This window comes from Talpa europaea, assembly GCF_964194135.1.
Source record: "Talpa europaea genome assembly, chromosome: 11".
Classification (NCBI taxonomy): Eukaryota; Metazoa; Chordata; class Mammalia; order Eulipotyphla; family Talpidae; genus Talpa; species Talpa europaea.
The window spans coordinates 44,260,215-44,281,710 of NC_140078.1; the positions used below are offsets into that span (position 1 = coordinate 44,260,215).

General features: G+C 38.5%; 1 protein-coding gene across 2 annotated transcripts in view; it reads left to right on the forward strand.

The window, feature by feature from the left end:
• The window catches only part of GRB10 (growth factor receptor bound protein 10), a gene marked incomplete at both ends in the record, with an annotated part of 127,733 nt that overhangs the window by 23,353 nt on the left and 82,884 nt on the right, over positions 1–21,496 (forward strand). For both annotated transcript variants that reach the window (XM_084248367.1, XM_084248366.1), the window contains one exon: positions 1,559–1,649. In XM_084248367.1, the coding sequence (XP_084104493.1) occupies positions 1,559–1,649 (91 nt within the window). The remainder of the gene's footprint in view (positions 1–1,558; positions 1,650–21,496) is intronic.

A 21,496-nucleotide genomic window follows, 5' to 3' on the forward strand; every position in this document is an offset into this window, starting at 1 on the left:
GACCTCCTAGCACTGTCTGGAATATTTTCTATACCATGGTAGTTAGCTTTTCCCAGCCACCTTGGTATTTTGCCTTTTATTTTACAAACACCATCATTTTTTCCTATTATTACATCTTTCTTGGGTTATTAATAGAATAGAATTTCTGTCTGAAGCTTCTATCTGTTGAGTTTTTGGATAAGCCCTATGCAATATTTGGGACACATACAAAAAGAAAATAATGTTTTATCTGTTATATTTTTACCGGACATCTTGTACTTTTTTATTTATTAAATCTAGTGACAATATTTAGATGAGGTTGCCTTAAATTAGATTTGAAAGTTACTTGTCTTCTGAATAGTATGTTATGGGTCTGCTTTGCTTCTCACTAGTGTACATGGTGTGGATGATGGAACTTAGACTTTTGAGTGTGCACAGAAAACACCCAGTAGTCACCTGCAGGGCCATCCGCAGAGTGCAGGACTATATGGGGCCTGGGTGACTGGAGGCTGGTCCCTCGACCTTTTAAAATATGTGGGGTAACAGCTTCTTTATTTGTACTCCAGATTTGTGTGATCTGATTTCAATCAGATGACCCACTACCAAGATTCATGCCACAGATTTCTTGGATCGGTAGGAGAAGTTGATATCAACCCTTGTTGTTAACCTTTTGTTAATCATCCACTACTAATATTTTGTTAGAAACGTGTATATTCAGGGCCTCTCTGGTGGCGCAGGTGGTTGAGCGCCGCACTGTGAAGCTGTCCGCAGCCTGTGCAGCGCGGGCTCAATCTCCGCCGGCCGGGGAGAATCCCACATGGTGAGGCAGACCTCTCCTGTCTTGTCCGCTGCTCCCCTCAGCAGTGTATTTCAGTAGATCTGCCTGTTCTGCTCCCCACTCTTGTCTCTGGTGAATTCTCTCACCCTCCCGTGCCACTGCCCTGTACCCCGGTTCTTGTATAAATAAAAAAAATAAAAATAAAAATAAAATCTTTAAAAAAAAAAGTTCTGTTTTGTTTTCCCACATCTAATGTACCTTTCAAAGTCTTGTTTCATCCCAGAAAGATGTTGTAGCCTTAATCATAACATTACTGCTTTTAACTTTTGCCTGAAAAGTTTGTCCTAAGCCTGATGTTTAACAAATGCCACTGGGCTCCTTTATACTTTGTGGAGGGAGCCAGTTTCCAAGTGATCAGTAACAACTATCATGTTGCTGAGGGCTTGGGTACCTGTAGTAGTTACAGAAAATGCGTATATTCAGTGGAATGCTAATTATTTACAGTCCTTCCTCCCCTGGAGCAGTTGAAAATAATTCTTTTTGAATTGCTGTTTGAGAAAAACAATTTAAGTCAAAAAAACCAGGAATAACTTTTCTTCTAACTTCCTTGCCAAGCAAGTTGTACCTTTTCATGATTAAGTTGCCTTTTAGAGAATATTTTAAACAGCTGTCATTTAAAACTTAAAAAAAGTACATAAAGTGAAGGGCAATCAAGAATTGAAGGAGAAAGGGGATGACAGGGACAGTGGGTAGGGACGTATGAAAGCTTCTGACCAGAGCCTCTCTGTCCCTGCCTCTCAGGACCAGGTGGAGCAGACCTCGCCCCATAGTGCACGTGAGCTGGCAGGACCTGGCTTCCCAGCACAGTCTGACCGGTTGACAAATCACCAAGGTAAGGAATGACAAAAAATACAGTGATAGGTTCTACCTTTCCTCCCAGCTATGACGCTGCAGTGTGCCAGGACTTTGTAGTCTTAGAAGCTCTGCATACTGATATAATAAGATTCTAAATTTGGCTCTTTTTTGTTTGTTTGTTTTCAAGGAAAATAAATTCTAAGAAAAGAAAAAAAAATACCTGGCTATGATAATTTCATCTATTTTCTTTAAGTTAACCAATATCAGCGAGCAGTATTTCAAAATTCATTTCCTATCAGCTGTCTCAGGAGTCTACTTAAAAACAACTTGACCTCACTATTGAGGGCTCTCTCTTAGACAAAGCCTCCTGATTTGGCGCTTTTATTCTTGCACTTAAGCAAATTTAGATGTATCTGCACTCAGAAATCCTCTGTCTTTCTATAATTCCTTTTATTCTTTCTAGTTATGGGAAGTATAAGGAATTCACAGAAGCAAGGATTATTATATTAGTTCTAATAAATGCAGCTTTTATGTAGGATGAGGACCTTAGCCAGGAGCTAGACTGACTATAAGAATAGGAGACATGCACATGGCTAGCTGTTGGAATTATTAGAGTTTAAGTACAAGAAATTGTAGGCTCTAGAGATTATAGGAATTGGATAATCAGATTTTTTTAAATTGCTTAATGAGAAAAAGGATGAAAATCAACAAAAATGAAAGCAAGGAGCTGACCAGGATGTCAGAGAGAAAATTTCTCAAGATTAGAATATTTGTAAAAGCAGGCAGGATTTTCTTTTTGTTTCTTTCTCTCTTTGTAGTCAGGATTTTCTGGGTCAGGCATAAATTTAGGGTTATCTTACAGAAAATTTTTAAATCAGATGATATAGTGACAGAGGATCAACTTGTTAATATTAGCTTTGAAACTTAGGAAAACTTCAGCTCACTACATTTTATTGCTTATAAATAGTCTCCTTTAAACTAAAATAATTTAGGTTTTTGGTATCACTGTTCACATAAAAATCCATGTTAATACTGCACTGAAAAGTTAGAAAAAATATTACACTAAAAGGCCTTTTTAAAGCATGTCTTATCCTGTGTCTTTAGGTTGTATATTCGGTGTTTTATAGACATCAAACCCATAATATCAATAAAATGACGGGTAGTGTCGTTAGGGGAAATTTGTGATACAGAAGATAGAAGAGGCTTAATGTGGAAGAAAACATTCTCTTTTCTGGTGAGGAGTTCATAGCAAGCAGTTGAAGTGAGTGTTAGAACACTGAAGGAATGAATAAAATACCCTTCCACACTGAACTCAACTTCCCAGATCAGTCATACTTTCAGGTCCACCCATTATATTGACTGTCTTCCGCTCCAGCCCTCAGTAATTCCACACACATAGCAGTAAAGCAGGAACACCATGAGGACTCAGCCTGGTGCAGACACGGGACAAAACAGTGAGCAGTGCTGACCCTTTGTCCACCAGGCTACAGACCTAATGTTCCCAGAGGACTGGCAACTCAGGTCCCAGGCAATAGTAAGGACCATGCTTACTACCTTTGACCTAATAGGTGGGGCTCTCTTGCTCCTGAAAGACCCCAGAAAGCAGGGAGTGTGAGCTCATGGCCAAACAGTGCCTGTCAGTGTAGCCACGGCTAACTCAGACCAACGAGGCCACCCAGGCTCAGCCTCTTAGCCTTCCATAAAGGTACTAGCCCCCACCACACAGGGAGGGGGTAAGGGGAGATGGTGGAAAGGAGAAACAAAGTACAGCCCACCCAAACAAATCTGCCTATAAATCAGCATTCCCAGACACATTAAGCAATTTCCTAAGAAATGAGCTACAAAAATCAACAGATTGCCATTTAGATCACATGCAGTAAAAAAGGGAAAAAAAAAAGCCTGACAAAAGCTTTGAAATGAGTGTAATGCTCAGGGAGATGAATGGTCAAAAAAATGTCTGTAATAGAGGGCAAGGGACTATGAAACAGTGGAGGAAGTGAAGTGGTGGCAACAGGTGGGTATGAAAAAGAGTCTATTAGAAATTGTGGAAATGAAATATATAGTTACTGGCATTTTAAAAATGCTGGATTCAGTTTGAAGAGAATTAAGGACTGGACACCCCTGGCCCTAGCACAAAGACATGGGAGAACGCAGACATGCTGTTAGATACATTCTTACATAATCATGAAGAAAGGAACATGGAAGGAATGGCAGGGATAGTTTTGAAGAGATTCTAGCTGAGATTACGCAGTACTAAAGAAAGACAGTCCCCAAGCTTTATCCAAAAAACTAAAAAGAAGGATGACAATTAGTCCACATCAAAAAGCATTAGCCTATTTAATAAAATGGAGGACAGTGAAAATGTGAAGGGATGAAACAGATTTCCTAACATAGAAACAATCACTGGACTAGGAGCCGACTTGGGCACAGTGAATGGCAGAAGGTAATGCCAGATGTTTTCAAAGTGCTGAGGAAACATAACTATCCATCCAGAACTTTATACCAACATGTCACTAGTGAAATCAAAGTAAAACTTTCAGAGTTTGAGAAAATGTGTTACCAGCTATCCTTACCAAAGGAATTATTGAAAATTATACTTTAGAAAGAAGAAATGTGAATGTGGAGGAAAACATTGAGTTTAAGAGGCAATAGTGTGTAGAGAAATGGATGCAGTGTCTAAAAGTTTAATTCTCTATGAATTGATAACGTAAGGTTAATGTAAAACTTATTATAATAATACATTGGGAATTTGTGTGTGTGCGTGTGTGTGTGTGTGTGTGTGTGTGTGTGTGTGTTTCGAGAGTAGGGTCATTCAGTGAGTGATTAAATCATAAGATGTAGTGCACATCTTCCTATCCCTTTCCCTGGCCCCCAGTTAGGAGAAATAAAATAGAGGATAACTTAGGACCATATTATATTTAATTAGGTATTTAAAATGTTAAGAACAACTGTAATATTGACTGTAGTTATTAAAGGAATATGTATATAATCCATAGCTTCTAAACTAGCAGAAAAAGATATAAATAAATGTATATTTAATTTAAAAAATCAAGAAGGGAGAAAAATTAAGCTGTAAAGAAAAAAAGAATGTAGAATAGAAAATATCAAATCAGATAGTAGAATATCTTTAACAGTATTAAAAGATTAGAATTAATAGGAATACAAAGAATCCTGAACCCAGCAGAGTAGACTCTTGATTGTTTTTTACAATCTGAGTAACTTCTAAAAAGCTGCTCATATATGGGAAGGTCCACTAATTTAAGCACTCTATTTCATGTAAGCCACTTTATTTGGCCTGGTATGATTAAATCAGAAGTCAATAGAAATTCTAAACATGTAAACATATGTGTGAGAACGTAACAATCCTCATTTCACTCATTAGTTAAAGAGGAAAACACAGTTATTTGGAACTGGATGAAAAATGAATATATTCTGGTTAAAGGTTGTATTATTTTTTCTATATGGTTTTCAAGATTTAAGTTTCTAAGTTTTAAAAGGAATAAAAATTGAAATTACAAAAATGAAAATTGAGTAAGAAATGTGAAAGAAAGTAATTATAAAGACTAAGATAATTATTTTTATGATAAAAAATAGACATAAGCAAAATCAAAAGACAGTCTTTTTTTCTTAAGATTTATTTATCCAAGAGCCGGGGTACAGGTCAGATACGTGGGAGGGTGAGAAGATTCACCAGAGACAGAGCGGGGAACAGAACAGGCAGACTGACGAAATACACTGCTGAGGGGAGCAGTGGGCGAGATAGGAGAGGTCTCCTCGCCAGGTGGGTTGCTTCGAGGCCGGCAGGGATCGAACCGACACTGCAGAGGCTGCGGACAACTTCACAGCGCTGTGCTCAACTGCCTGCACCACCAGGGAGGCCCAAGAGCTAGTCTTACATAAAATGTTTCGTTACTGTAAACCTCTATCAAGGATACTCAGGAGAGAAAAGATATACTGGAAAACCACACATACATGTTAAAGCATTAAAAGCAAAACAGGAAAGCTGTGACTCTCTACTAGTAAATGTGAAAATATGAGAAAATAGATAAATTTATGCCAAAATGTAAAAACAAAAAATTACAACACCAAATGCTGGTGAGGATGTGGAGCAACTGAAACCCTCATTCACTGCTGGTAAGGATGCAAAATGGTACAATCATGTTAGAAAACTTTTGGAAGTTTTTTCTAAAACTAAACATTCTGACCATATGATTCACCCTTGCTCTTTTTCTCAGACAAATTGAAACCTTATGTCTGCACAAAAACCTGCCAACAGATCTTAACACAGCTTTATTCACAATTGCATAACTTGGAAACAACCAAAATGTCCTTTATTAGGGAAATGGATAAACTGGGGGATATCCAGACAATGGAATAATATTCAAACCTAAGAAGAAATGGGCTATCAAGCCATGAAATACATATTGTTAGTTGAAGGAAACTAATCTAAAGAAACTACATACCCTGTAAGTCCAAGTGTGGCATTTTGGGACAATAAAGTATGGGGACGGTAGAATAGATCAGTTGTTGTCAGTGTGGTGCTAGGGAAAGATGAATAGGTAGAGCACAGAGGGTGTTTAGAATCGTAAAAAATATTGTAAGTATTTGTGCAAACCCATAGAAAGTACAACACCAAGATCAAACCCTAAAAGAACTGGATGTTGGGTGATTGTGATGTATTAATAAAGGTTCATCCTTTGTAAAAAAGCGCACCACATTGGCAAGTAATTTGATAATGGGAAAAGCCATGCAGATGTTGGGGGAAGAGCATATGGGAAGTCTCTGTACCTTCCCCTCAATTTTGTTATAAACCTAAAACTACTCTAAAAATAAAATCTTATATAAAGCCGGACCCAGTTGAAAAACAAATTACCTAGAGATTGCCTAAGAATACCTGCCCGAACTACCCATGCCTGAGTGCAAGCTACTCATTGGCCCCAGCAGTCCCAGGACACCCACCTAGAAGACCCATACCCCAGGCCAACCTACAAACAAAAAATGGAGGGAAAGAAAAATACAAATGGTTGAGCTAGTCCTTCAGGGAACAGTATACCACAGAAGGAAAATCACTCTCCGGAACCTAATAACACTGGCATGGAAGATTTTTGTTCTCGTTGGATGAAGAATTCAAAATTGCCATAATTAAGAAAGTCAGAGAGGGCCTTCCCTGGTGGCGCAGCAGTTGAGCGCTGGGCTGCAAGGCTGCCCACAGCCTCTGCAGCACCGGTTCCATCCCCAGCTGCTGGGTGAGGGTCCCACATGGTGCGCAGACCTCTCCTGCCGCCTGCTGCTTCCCTTAGCAGTGTGTTCTGCCACTCTGCCTATTCTACTCCCCGCTCTGGCTCTGGTGAATTCTTTCACCCTCCCGGCTTCTGACTGTACCCAGTGCTCGTATAAATGGATAGATGGATCTTTAAAAAAAAAAAAGAGAGAATCTGAACAACACAAGCAAAACTCACAAAAACTGATCAGAGATACACAAGAAGATAGAGAAAAGGAAAGGAATGCTATAAAATCCATAATCAACAAATAGAAAATCAAGATTGAAGCTTTAAATAAGAAAAAAAGAGAACTGTAAGATATAAAAAGATCAATGGAGGAGGTAAATTCTATAGAAAGCCATGGAAAAAGAATAAACAATATGGAAGAACAAACCAGTAATTTTGAGGACATGGGTATGAAAAGAATCAGGAAAGAAAAAGAGATTAAGATAAAGGAAAATGAATGGAGAAACACTTTGAGAATTATCTAACACCATGAGGAAAGGATATATGAAAGTCACAGAAATCCCAGAAGAGGGAGAGAAAGGAGTGAGAAAGCTATTCAATGAAATAATTGAAGAACACTTCCCAAACTTGGAAAAGAAAATGAAAATAGACACACAGGAAGCTAAAAGGATACCAACCTATCTTTTTTTTAAAAAAAATATTTATTTATTTATGCATGTAAGAACTGGGGTATAGGCCAGGGGGTGTGGTGGGCGAGAGGATTCACCAGAGACAGAGTGGGGAATAGAACAGGTAGATTGACTGAAATACACTGCTGACGGGAGCAGCGGGCGAGTTAGGAGAGGTCTGCTGCTCCATGTTGGTTGCTCCCTGGCTGGGGATCGAACTTGTGCTGCAGAGGCTGTGAATGACTTCATAGGTTGCATCTTAACCCCTTGTGCCACTAGGGAGGCCCCCACCAACATATCTTAAGACACATAGTAGTAAAGCTCCCAAGAGTCCAATACAAAGAAAAAATAATGAAGCTGACAAGGGAGAAGAAACAGATAACCTATAAATGAAAACCTATTAGGCTAACATCAGACTTCTGTGAAGAAACACCATGGACAAGAAGAGAATGGAGTGACATAATTAAAAAAAAATAAAGACAAGGCTTCCCTGGTTTCGCAGGGGTTAAAGACAGTGCTATCAAGCTATTGGCAGCCACTGCAGCACGGGTCTGATTCCTGGCTAGCCAGATTGCTAACCAACATGGCATAGCAGACCTCCCCTGTCTTGCCCGCTGTTCCCCTCAGCAGTGTATTTCAGTAGATCTGCCTGTTTTGCTCCCCACTCTCTCTGGTGAATCCTTTCACCCCCACACCTCTGACCTGTATCCCAGTTCTTATATGCATAAATAAATAAATCTTAAAAAAAAATAAAGACAGAAAATGCCAGCCAAGAATATTTCATCCTGTAAAGCTTCCTTTCTATATGAAGAAAGATAAGAACTTTGGAAATTCACTGCAACTAAACCCCCATTCCCAAGTAATGTTACAAGGAGCCTTAGAATCTAATCCAATAAAGGTATGAAAATGAGGATCTGAACAAGAAATTAAATAGAACCACAAAACAGTGAACACAGTGACAGTAGTGTCAATGCTAAGACTCACCAATAAAAAGGCACAGAGCAGCATGTTGACTTAGAAAACAGAATCCAACCTGCTGCTACCTCCAGGAAAACAATCTAAGTTCCAGAGATAAACAGAGATTGAAAGTAAATGGTTGGAAAACAATTTTACAAGGAAATGGCACCCAAAAGATGCCAGGGGCAGCCATACTTATATCAGGTAAAAATAGACATCCAGCTAAAAAAGGTGATAAGAGACATGGATGGACGCTATATAATGATCAAGGGGACAGTACACCAGGAAGACATAACATTCATCAGTGTATACTCATCAAATGAGGAGCACCAAAATACCTTAGACAATTAGGGTTTTCTCCGAAAATAGACATTAGAGAAAATATGTATGTAGTAGACTTCAACACCCTGCTCTCACCAATGGGCTGATCAACAAGGCAGCATATAAATAAGGATACAAAGGCCCTAAACAATACCTAGAACACATTGGCCTAACAGGCCTTTATAGAAAACTGCACCCCCCGAAATAACTGAATATATATTTTCCCCAAATACACACAGACTAGTCTCCATTATTGACCATATTCTGGGTGACAAGACAAATTGTAACAAATACATGAAGAGGAAAGTATACCAAGTATCTTTTCTGATTATAAAGATATCAAAATAGAAATTAACCACAAAAAGAAAGCAAGGAGATCCACCATTTTATGGAGATGAAAAAGACACTACTGAAAAACCACTGGCTTAATAGGGAAAACAAAGAAGAAATAAAAAATTACCTTAAGACAAATGGTAATGAATCCTTCCAGAACATATGGGACACAGCAATAGCAGTATTAAGAGGATAGTATATAGCAATATAGGCACATATCAGGAAACAAGAAAGAATTCAAAGAAACAACCTAATCTCCCATCTGAAGGAATTAGAAAAAGAACAACAACAAAAACCCAAAGCTAGTATAAGCAAGGAAATAAAAAATTTATAGCAGAAATAAATGAAATAGAAATTTAAAAGTCCGAAAGATCAGTGAAACCAGAATCTGGTTCGTCAAACAAACAAAATAGACATACCTCTAGCAAGGTTCTCAAAAAGGGAGAAAACTCAAATAGAATCGTAAATGAAAGAGCAAAAATTATAACAGACACAGCAGAAATCCAGAGAATAGAGATTGCTATGAACATTTATGTACAAACAGGTTCAACAATCTAGATTAGATGGACAAATTCTTAGAATTATAAAATAACCCAAGGCTGAATAAGGAAGAATGGAAAACTTGAACAAACCAATAATAGCAGTGAATTGAAACAGTAATCAAAGCCCTCTCTTGCCACACCCCTGCCAAATGCTCAGAACAGATAGTTTCACAAGTAAGTCCTCCTGAAGGTTCAAAGTTGAACAATGCCTGTCCTGCCAAAACTCTTTCAAAAAATTGAGAAAGATGAAATACTACTAGATAGATACTTTATGAAGCCAATATTACACTAATACCAAAGCCAAAGACAGTATACAAAAAGAAAACTACAGACCATTCTCCATAATGAACATGGAGGCCAAAATCCTCAATAAAATCTTACTGAGGTCCATAATGCATCAACAGGTTAATACACCCTGACCAAGTGGGATTTATTTCAGGAACACAAGGATGATTCTACATCTGAAAATCATCTGAAAATCAATTAATGCAATTCAATACATAAAGAGAAAAATAAAAGCCATATGATCATATCAACAGATGCTGAGAAAGTATTTGATAAAGTCCAACATCCATTTATGATGAAGGCCCTTGAAAAATGTAGAATGAAAGGAACATAACATTCTCAATTATTAAAAACTGAAGGTTTCACATTAAGATCTGAAACTAGATATGGATGGCCACTCTCACCAATGCGTTTCAATATAATACTGGAAGTCCTAGCTAGAACAATTCGGCAAGGATTCCAAACTGGGAAAGAAGAAGTAAAGCTGTCATCATTTACAGATGACAAGATTATATATGTACAGAGAACCCTTAAAAATTCATGTAAAAAAATAAAATAGTAAACAAGTTCAGTAATGTAGCAGGTTACAATATCAATACACAACAGTTACTAGCTTTCCTGTGTGCAAACAGTCAGCCTTAAGAGGAAAAAATTAAGAAAACCATTCCATTTACAGTCATGCCCCAAAATATCAAATACCTGGGAATAAACTTAACAAAGGAGGTGACAGACTTATATAAGGAAAATCATTAAACATTGTTAAAAGAAATAGAAGACACAAAGGAATGAAAAGACATTTACTGCTCATGTATTGGAAGAATCAACATTGTCCAAGTGGCCATAATACCCAAAGCAATTTACAGATTCAGTATAATTCCAATAAAAGTCTTAATGACATTCTTCAAAGAAATTGAACAAATATTGCTGAAATTCATAGGGAATCATAAAATAACCCTGAATAACCAAAGCTTTTCGGACTAAGAAGGGAAAGAACAAAGGTATTATAATTCCAGACTTAAAACTATACTACAAATCCATAATAATAAAGGTAGCATGGTCCTGGAACTAAAACAGACGTAGTAGAGAACAATGGAATTGAATTGAAAGCCAAGAAATAAAACCACACAATTACAGTCATCTAATCTATGACAATGGTGTCAATAATATACACTGGAACAAGGATAGTCTTCAATAAATGGTGCTGGGAAAATTGGACTGCAACATGCAAATGAATGAAAGGATTATGCTAGAAGGAAAATGATAAATATTGGATGATTTCACTTAACATGCTATATTTTGAGTAACCAAAGGGTCAGGAAAAAATGCAAAACCTGAAAGGTGACCATAGCTCTGAGGCATAAGCAGGGGAGGGGTTTGCAGAGTGATCAAAACAGGCAAGGGAAGAGCACAAGGGACTGTAGTAATGGATCATTGGTCTGTGGTGGTGAGAGAACTATGAGGATTATTATTAGAAACAAAGAAAACCAAGAATATTTCTTCTATGCAATGTGAATTTAATATATCATATGATATAATGAAGTATATAGCTCTGTGAATAGTAAAGATAACACTCAAAAGTTTTAGGTAGAGAATTCTAAGGAAATGAAGGATAGTTGGGAAAAAAACAGAGAATCAATTAAAATTGACTCAGAGAAATATAAAACCTCAAGAAATAACTAAAAATAATGGAGTCTGTAATGATTACTATCTCTTCAGAAATGCTCAAGGAATTTTGCAGTGGACGTTATGAAATCTTAAGGAGCAAATCTCTCTTTTTATGTAAATTTCTGGAGAATTAGGCAGGGGACAAAAACCCTCCCACTCATTTTGTAATGTTTGTGTAGCTTTGAAAAAAATCAGAATCATAGTCCTATTTCACATTTTTAATATAGGATCAAAAGGTATGTGCAAAATATTAATAAAATTTAGTTTATCTTAAACATTTAAAAAAAAAATCTTATGACCAAGCTGATTTATATAATAATGCAAGGATGCTTAATCATTAGACTAGGAACACATAAAACATACTAGGAGGTTAAAGTGAGAAAGTAATCATCTTACCAGAATAAAAAGAATAATACAATTCTCCACTCATAATACAAAACAAACTTTACCAATATAATTCTTACTAAATCTGTACTGAAAATCTGCTTGCCTAAAGAGTATTTATTTAAAATGTACATTATCCATCAGACACAATGAGGAAATATTAGTCCTGTCATGGAGATCAAAATCACACAAGAGGGCCTCCCTGGTGGTGCAAGGGTTTGAAGCACAGCACTATGAAGCTATCTGCAGCCACTGTAGCACCAGTTCTATCCCCGCCCAGGGAGCTCCCACAGGGTGCAGCAGACCTCTCTTGTCTCGCCCATTGCTCCCCTCAGCAGTGTATTTCAGTCATTCCGCCTGTTCTGTTTTCCACGCTGTCTGGTAAATCCTCTCACCCCCCACAACTCTGGCCTGTACCCCAGTTCTTGTATGCATAAATAAATCTTTAAAAAAAATCACACAAGAGTGTTATCACTGTGTGATAAAACAAGCACACAGAAAGAGGAATAAAAACATTGAATAAGTGAAATCTATGACTATTAGCAATTGATCTGATTGTCCAGGTAGAAATTCTATACAAATATATAGATTTTTTAAAAAATTAATAGATTTCTCTATACTGGTGGATATAATGTGAGATTAACATATAAAATTTAATATTGTCCTTGTACAATAGGAAACAGAAAATGTAATGCAAACAGAAACTCCACTTAAAAATATAATGAAAATTTGAAGATATCTAGAGGTTAAATTTAGCTCGATTACCTGGCATATAAGAGTTTGCTACAGAACATAAGAAGACCTAAAAAAGTGAAGAGCTGTCCCATGATCATGAATCAGAGCCTTAAATAGCGAAGATAGCACATCTTACCAAATGTATCATTCAATTGAATGTAGGTACACCCATATGTCTAAGTGTTTGGTGTGACTTGGCAGATGGTTCCTAATTTCAATGCAGATGAGCAAAATCCAGGAACTGAAGAACAAGACAAGTGGAGAAGTGGTTTGCTTTACCAAATAGCAGGCATTCTTATGAGGAGCCCCAATTAGAAAAAGCATTTTATTGCTTCAAAGATGGAAAGAAAAATACGAAAGGACTTGCGAGGCATCCCAAAGGAGAGCCAGGTGTTTTTAGAGCTAGATATTGTATCAAGTCCCAGCAGATTGCTGAGGACATTGAGGCCCAAGATTGTTCCTTTGGCGGGGCCTCCCTGCTGGTGCAGGGGTTAAAGTCTCAGCACTATCAAGCTATCCCCAGCCACTGCGACAAGAGTGGTCAGCTCTCCGGCCAGGGAGCTGACCCATATACGCAGCAGCCCTCTCCTGTCTTGCCTGCTGCTCCCCTCAGCATTGTATTTCAGTAGGTCCACCTGTTCTGCTCCCCACTCTGTCTCTGGTGACTTCTCTCCCCCCACCCACTGCACCTCTGGCCTACACCCCAGTTCTTTACACATGAATAAATAAAATAAATCTTAAAAAAAATTATTCCTGTGGGGCTGGGGGCAGAGAGATGGGATCCCTGCTGCATGCTGTACACAGTCACCAATTTCAGGACAACTAAATCACTAACAGTAGAAAACAAAGGTTCTCTTTTTAAATTTATTTAATAAAAATTAATGAATAGTGAGAATCTTTATGACTCTAGGTTAAGAAAGAATATCCTAAGGAAGATAATCACGACCATAAAGGAAATACAACATTTGAGTAATAAAAATACCAATTTTTGCATAAACATGATATAGCATTTAAAACTCTAAAAAACATACTTCAACTTAATAAAAATAATATGCAATTTGCTATATATTATTAGTATCATCTTTTTTTTTAATCATGGAAATAATAGACATAATCAAGTAGATAAACTGCAAAAGTATGAATTGGCAGTTAACCAAACAGGAAAGCTTATGTTTGTATATGACTCTGGACCATGCTCATTTCACTTGAAAAGTGTGTTGGCCAGTGAAACTGGAAATGAAAGGGCTGATGCTGTAAGGTCTGTGATAAGGAACAGAAAGATACAGATCCCTCCTTCTAGTATGTCTAGCTTTCCTTTGGCTTCCTCACAGTCCAGTGCGTCAGTGGTGAGCAAGGTTGGGTTGAAACTGTTGGGCCAGTGCAGTACAAAGGCCTCTGCCACCCTTCCAGGCCAGAGTCTGTGCAATCTGCAGAAATCTGTGACTCAACAAGTGGGCCTTCCCTTACCATCTTTGTGTTGACATGACCTGTTGACACTTGGATTCTTAACAAGGTGCCCTGGTACCCATTATAGAATTTGGCAGAGGTATAATGCTGTTCTTTCTTGCTTCCTTAATTTTACAGGTATTATCAGTTGCTCTGTTTTTATGCCTTAGGTATGCATGGTGTGTTTTATTTAGTCTTCCTGGTTCTTTTCAAGGAATCTGATATTTAGGATAAAAGATTAGGTGTGGGCCTCCCGGTGTGGCGCAGCGGTTGAGCGCTGGGTTGCGAAGCTGCCCGCAGCCTCTGCAGCGCCAGTTCGATCCCCGGCTGCTCCCCGGCCACCAGCGAGGGTCCCACATGGCGCGCAGACCTCTCCTGCCGCCCGCTGCTCCCCTCAGCAGTGTACTTCGGTCCTTCTGCCTGCTCTGCTCCCCACTCTGGCTCTGGTGAATTCTCTCACCCTCCGCGCTTCTGACTACCCAGTGCATGTATAAACAAAATAAATAAACAAATAAATAAATAAAACGTGCCTCTATAAAAAAATAAATAAATAAAAGAGTAGGTGTGACTTTCCTTGACCTGTTAAGTCTTTCTGGCAAAGAGGATTTATTGCTCTCATTTTTATCAACTGGTTCCTTATGTAAGCAGCTTATTTTTTTTTTTTTTTTAAGAATGGTTGCTATAAGTGCCTCACACATTTCACTAGCAGCACACTGCAGGAAGGGTGCATTTGGCTTTCAGAGTGGGTTGTTTTATAATAGCTGGGATTACTTTTGACAGTTTCTTAAAAATATTTTTTATTGTGGTAAGAGACACATAATGTAAAATTCACCATTTTAGCTAATTTATTTATTTGTTTGTTTGTTTGTTTATTTATTTATAAATGATTATTTATGCATACAAGAGCTGGGGTACAGGCCAGAGGTGTGGGAGGTAAGAGGATTCACCAGAGATAGAGTGGGGAGCATAACAGGCGGATCTACTGAAATACACTGCTGAGGGGAGCAGTGGGTGAATCAGGAGAGGTCTGCTGCACCATGTGAGTTGCTCCTTGGTTTAGGTGTACAATTCAGTAACATTTACTACATTCTAATTATTACCATTATCTGGTATTAAAAAAAATGTTTACTACACCAAATAGGAAGTCTTTCCCCACTGAGTGATAGTTCTCACAGCTCCTGGTAGCTTCTAATTCACCTCTGTCTCTGTGAATTCGCCTATTCTAGGAACATTGCATAAGTGGACTCATACAGTATCTGTTCTTTTTTTTTTTTGGTCTGGCTTATTTCACCATTAGTATGTTTTCAAGATCCATCTTGGTTGTATGTATCAGAATTTCATTCCTTTTATGACTGAATAATACTGCATTGTATGTACGTACCACATTTTGTTTATCATTTCATCCATCACTGGACACAGGTTGCTTCCACCTTTTGCTTATGGTGAATAGTGCTGCAGTTAACACTGGTGTACAATTATGGGTGGGTAATTCTTTTGGCTGTATGACTAGGAGTAGAATTGCTTCATTAATGGTAATACTATATTTAGCTTTTTCTTGACAATGTTTTTGAGGTGGGAGTTTTTTGAGAATTTTGAGATTGAGAAATTATGCTGGTTCCCATTTTAAACTAGTTGTTTCTGATGATTTATATTGCTTACCTCTGAAGCCAGCCAGCCTCTCACCAGAGGGCAGTTGAGCAAAGATGTCCCGAGGAACTGAAAGAAGTTTCATGTATTGAAGTCACCAGGGTCCTCTGTACTTTCTTGTCCCATGCAGAGATGAGCCTGTCTGAATACCATTGTGGAGCCTCCTGGCATGTACTCAGCACTCGGCCCACCCTCCCTGGAGCTGAAACCAAGGGACCTACTGGCTCAAACACCCAGCTGATACCCAGTTCTTGACATTTGAATGAATCAAATGATGTCTTCTGGGCCCTGACTTTCAAACCTGCCCTAACTCTTTTTCCAGCTTTAGTTTCTTCCCTTAATTTTCATTAAGCCAAAAGTCTTGGTTGTCAGCCTGAATTATTAATGTGTGGAAACATATTTGGTTTGATGGGATACTGTCCAGTAACAGTGTGAAAGAATGTGAAGTGGAACTATTTCAGTATCTCATCGGATAGTCTGTTGGCCAAAAGAAAAGACCAAAATTAGAAAAGAATGTGAGTTACTAGAGAAGATGAAAAGGATCAAGACAGATTGTTTTGTTGTGGTTCTTCCCCCTGCAGGGGGCCATTACAAATGTCACTAGAGGTTGGGGGCAGCCCAAGTTTGGGTGACTCTTTTGTCTCTCAGCAGTTATTTGAATGTATCTATCTTATATAATAGTGATGGTAGTGATAACTTGAAGCCCTGTTCTGAGACCTGCATGTATCATATTTGCTTATTTAGTCATCAGAGTTACGGATAGGGAAACTGAACCACAGAGGTTTGGTAATTTGCCCAGAAGTCATAGAAAGATCACACAGCAGTGAGACTGGAATCAAAGCCAAGTCTGTCCAGCCTCACAATTTGGGATAATTTAGGGGAAACAGTTAACACATGGCTATACATATACTGTACTTCTGTACTGTATTCCTGCCACCCCATCTTCCTGAGATAGTTTTTCTTGAGGGTGGGAAGTATATCTTGAAGGTTCTGCCATGGTGCCCTGTCCATAGTTGTATTCAATAGATAATTGTTTAACAAATTCCTAAAGTCAGGTGCTATAACTTTTTGTGGTTCCAAAAAGGTTCGGAGTTCCTGCTTATCCCCTCCATTTGGGAGGTTATGATGATTCCAGTTGAGCAGAGATGAAAGTCAGCTAATGATGCCTTCCCTTCCTGTGGTGCCATTTACTAGGTGATACACACTTTTGGGTAGAGGATGATAAACAGGAGGATAGTGTGGCTCCTACTGTTTGTTGGTTATGGACCAAGTTTGCATCATCATTCTCCATGCAAATGTATTCAACATTTACCCATCACACACACACTTTTCTATTTTCTTAGTATCATTTTCTCATAGTGAAATTATTCCAAAAAAATATTCTTTTCTAAAGTTTTCCACAGCAGGGCCTCCCTGCTGGCACAGGGGTTAAAGACAGCTCTATCAAGCTGTCCCCAGCCACTCCCAGCCACTGCAGCCAGAGTTCAATCCCTGGCTGGCCAGAGAGCAGCCCTCATGGCCAGTAGGCCTCTCATGTCTCTCCCGCTGCTTCCCTCAGCAGTGCATTTCAGTAAATCTGCCTGTTCTGCTCCCCTTTCTCTCTGGTGAATACTCTCACCCACTTCCCCCTGCACACACCTCTGGCTTTCACCCCAGTCCTTGTATGCATAAATAAATCTTAAAAAAAAATAAATAAATAAAGCTCTCCACAACATTCTGAATAGTAAGGAATATAATAAGGAACCAACATTCTGGTTAGTTGTTGATCAAAGTTGCCTATAATATTGATTTGTTTTACCCTCCCTTCTATGCCTAAATACCTATTATTAGGGTTGAGATGCAGAAAACCTAGGAAAAAAATAATCTGTAATCCTTTTCCCACAAAATAATATCCACTTTTTTACTGCCTTATAAAGTATACTCTTGTCACAGCTAAGAATGGCATTTGCCTGTGTCATTAGCCATCTTCTGCAGCCTCAGATTACATGATAATATCATAGTCCCTTAGAAAACTATGTTATGATTTCTTTATCCTTTATTTCCTTCATATTTAGGCGACTTCCCTCTTGGAAAAATAGGTTCTTAATGTATTAAATACTTGTGGTTCGTTTTTAACCTAAGGAATTCATCTAACTGTCCTTTGGGTGGCTGCGATTATTATCCCATGATCATAAGAAGAAAATGAGGTACAGAGTTATCTAGGTCGCCCATATCACAGCCCAGATGAGTAGCAGTGCTGGCGTTGAGCTTAATCGGTGAGATCTAGGGCTGTGCTTTCACCATGTGCTGCTGTGCCTCTGGATTGGTTTTCATTTTTGTAGGAGTTCACTCAGATTTTCCCTTTTTGTGACACCTCAAAATGGCAGTGGCCTCAGACAGATTTTGGCCATGGGGACCGAAATTTTCTTGTCTTGAAAGCAACCAAGTAGGTGGGCGCCTGCATTCGCCTTGCCTGTGTGGGCATGGTTTCTTTCCATTATGCTTATTCATTCTTTCCACTTGGAATTCATTTGTGTTCATGAAAATGGAAACAAAATAGGATTTACACTGCCCACTTTCTCTTTGTCTCCCCCATGTTAGGTGAGCTCAGACCTTGCTTTACTGTGTCTTGTTTGAGACAGGGCTGAAACACCCTTGTTCTTCTTTGTAATGTTTCAAGTTGCAGCCTTTCTGGCCCTTCACTCTCCTGGCCTGTGACAGCCCTCATGTCATTCTTGCCTGATTCTTTTCAGTGACTAATTGGACTCCAATTATGTCTCACATTTTCTGGGAATGCCAGAATGCTCACTGTTCAGTAGAGGGCTTTTCCCTATAGTCCTCTTTTGGTGTTTGCTTTTCATCATCTCTATGCTCTATAGTTTTCCCGTTTCTTTCATTCATACTCTCATTTGTTCATTCATTCATTCAACAAATCTCTGATGCTTGTCTCACCCACACTAGGCATGGGACTCAGGCACAGGGAACACTGCAGTGTACAGTGAGTTTTGTCTAATTTATTGGTCATATGACCCATGAATCTTTCTGTTCAAGGAAGTACAAGTAAATCACTTTTAGGAGTTTCAGGGTACAACTGAGGTGTAATTTTTTCATTATTAAGATCAGTGAAGAGAGAATATTTTTTAGATTTCCTTTAGGTTGAAAATAAGAATATCCTGTCACCTAAAATCTATTATTTTTACCTAAATTAAATTTATTTTACCTTTTAAGTCACACTTAACCTAACCTTCCAGGGGTGAGTATTGTTTGGAATAAGTTTTTTCTTATGTATTATATATGAAATATATAATACATAAGAATTATATAGTATATAATATATAGTATAGTGTATATATATATATAGTGTAGTGTGTGTGTATATATGTACACACTTTATTATTTATATAATTTAAAAATTCTGTGCCCAAAGGATGATCTCAAGTTAGAAATTTTCAGTAAAGAAAATCTTAAGGACAGCACATACTGCTGCTTCAGAAATAATTTACCAAGGCAAGGATACAAGTATCAACCTTGCTAACATGGCTGATATTATAGACCCCACTGAGAATTAATTCTGACTCCAAGTAGCTTCTCAGAAATCTTAGTTCTTTACCTGTAGGTGGATACTAGGCAAGTTTCTAGTCAGTCCTCTCCACTGCTCTCAGAGGGGCAGGCATCTCCATGCAGCTAAGCAATTGGAACATCAGCCCTAGAGTGGTTCCTGCTGTCCTCTGGGACATGCCAGAGACCAAAACTGCTGTACTCTGAGTCTGGTTCTGTCCACAAAAGACTTTGGTCCTAGTCCTGTCCCTTTCAAATGCAGAGTTCAGGGACAGAGATGGGGCGTAGACTGATGGCTATCCCTTTTGTGGGTGTACTTTAAATGTACTGCAGAAGGATCTCAGTGGGCTTGTGACTCACTTCTTACCCAATGGCATTTTAGCAGAGGGAATATCTCCTGTTAAAGCACTGGGCCTGATGAATCTTAGTACTGTGGAAAGCAAGCAGGGTTTCTGGCTCATGGCAAAATCATTTTGGTTTGTTTTCAATTTGCATTTTTTTTTTATTGAGGTAACATTGGTTTATGACAGTGTGTATAGTTTAGAGATAGAGGCTCACACCTCTTCAGATATATGTTACCACACCATACACACCACCAAAGTACTCTACCATAGTACTTTGGAACTCCTTACCCTTTTGTTCTACACCCCCCAAACTCCCACTCTGGTAGTCTCGGTTCTAAAGTCAGATTTATAGGGTTGGTTTGGTTTAGTTTTGACTATTCCTGTTTTGCTTCTTTATATTCCCTCTAAAAGTGAAATCATCAGGTATTTGTCTTTCACCTTCTGACTTATTTAACTTACTATTATCCCTTCCATTTCCATCCATGTTGTAAAAATATTTCACTTTTTTCATAGCTGAGAAGTATTCTATTGTGTATACATACCACATCTTAATCTTCTCATCTGTCCTTGACACTTAGGTTTTTCCATACCTTGGCTATTTTAAATAATGCTGCACTAAACAGGAGTGCATATACCCCTTCAAATTAGTGTTTTTGCATTTTCCAGATAGTTACCAAGGAGTGGAATTTCTGAATAATATGATAGGTCTGTTTTTAATATTTTGCTTGGCTAATATCCAAGATCTATAAAGAATTCACACAACTTGACAATAGGAAAATAACCTAATCAAAACATGGGCAGAAGATCTAAAAAGATACTTCCCCAAAGAAGACATAATAGCACATGAAAAAATGTGCATCATCACTTATCATCAGTTAAATACAAATCAAAACCATAATGAGATATAACCTCGTACCCATGAGAGTGGCCCATATCAAAAATACCAGAGATAACCAGTGCTGGTGAGGATGTGGAGGATGCGGAACCCGTGTATTCTTTGGAATGGCAAAGTAGTTTCTCCTATCTTGGAGAATATGGTATGAGTCTAAATAACACTGGCTTTCTGTGATGACTGATTTACTCCTCACTGTGTATCCAGATCAGGCAGTGGGTTCTGATCTCAAGGTAGGTCTCTGTTTTGACACGTCCAGGCATGGGACTTGCTCCCTACAGGGACCTGGTTCCATTCCTGGCCGACTTTCCTTGGCTGAGAGCACTTAGTGTAATAGATCCCTCTTGGTGTCCTCAGTACATTCACTGCTGCTTGTGGTCCACACTGGAACAATGTCCAGTCTCTGTGTTCAGCTTGTTCATGGCTCACAGGTCTCTCAGGCTGGCCAACTGAGTCCCCCAAGATCCCTTCTATTGTTCCACCTGTTGCACTTTCTGGCTATTCTCACTGTGGTGAGAATCAAATGTGTTCTCTTAAAATAGTCTGGGAAAAAAACTCTATTCCTCATATATTTTGTGTTCTTCTATTGCTACAGGATGATGTTCCAACTGCTGCTAGTGGGCTCTGGGTCTCCTGTGCAAGGCCTCTACGTTTAATTTCTTCTACATTCTACATGCACATATCACTTGAGCTCTAGCTGCAGACTATTTGCTTATTTGGAATGTGCTAGTTAATTATGTCCTCATCCTCCTCCCCAGTGTTGCCCTCTAACCTGTCTGTTAAATAAATTATTTCTCTTGGATCTTCTGCAGCTTTTCATTCTAAATATTCACCATACTTCACTTTGTTTCACAGTATGTGACATAACTGCTCGTCTTCCTATTTTTTTTTTCTAGTTTC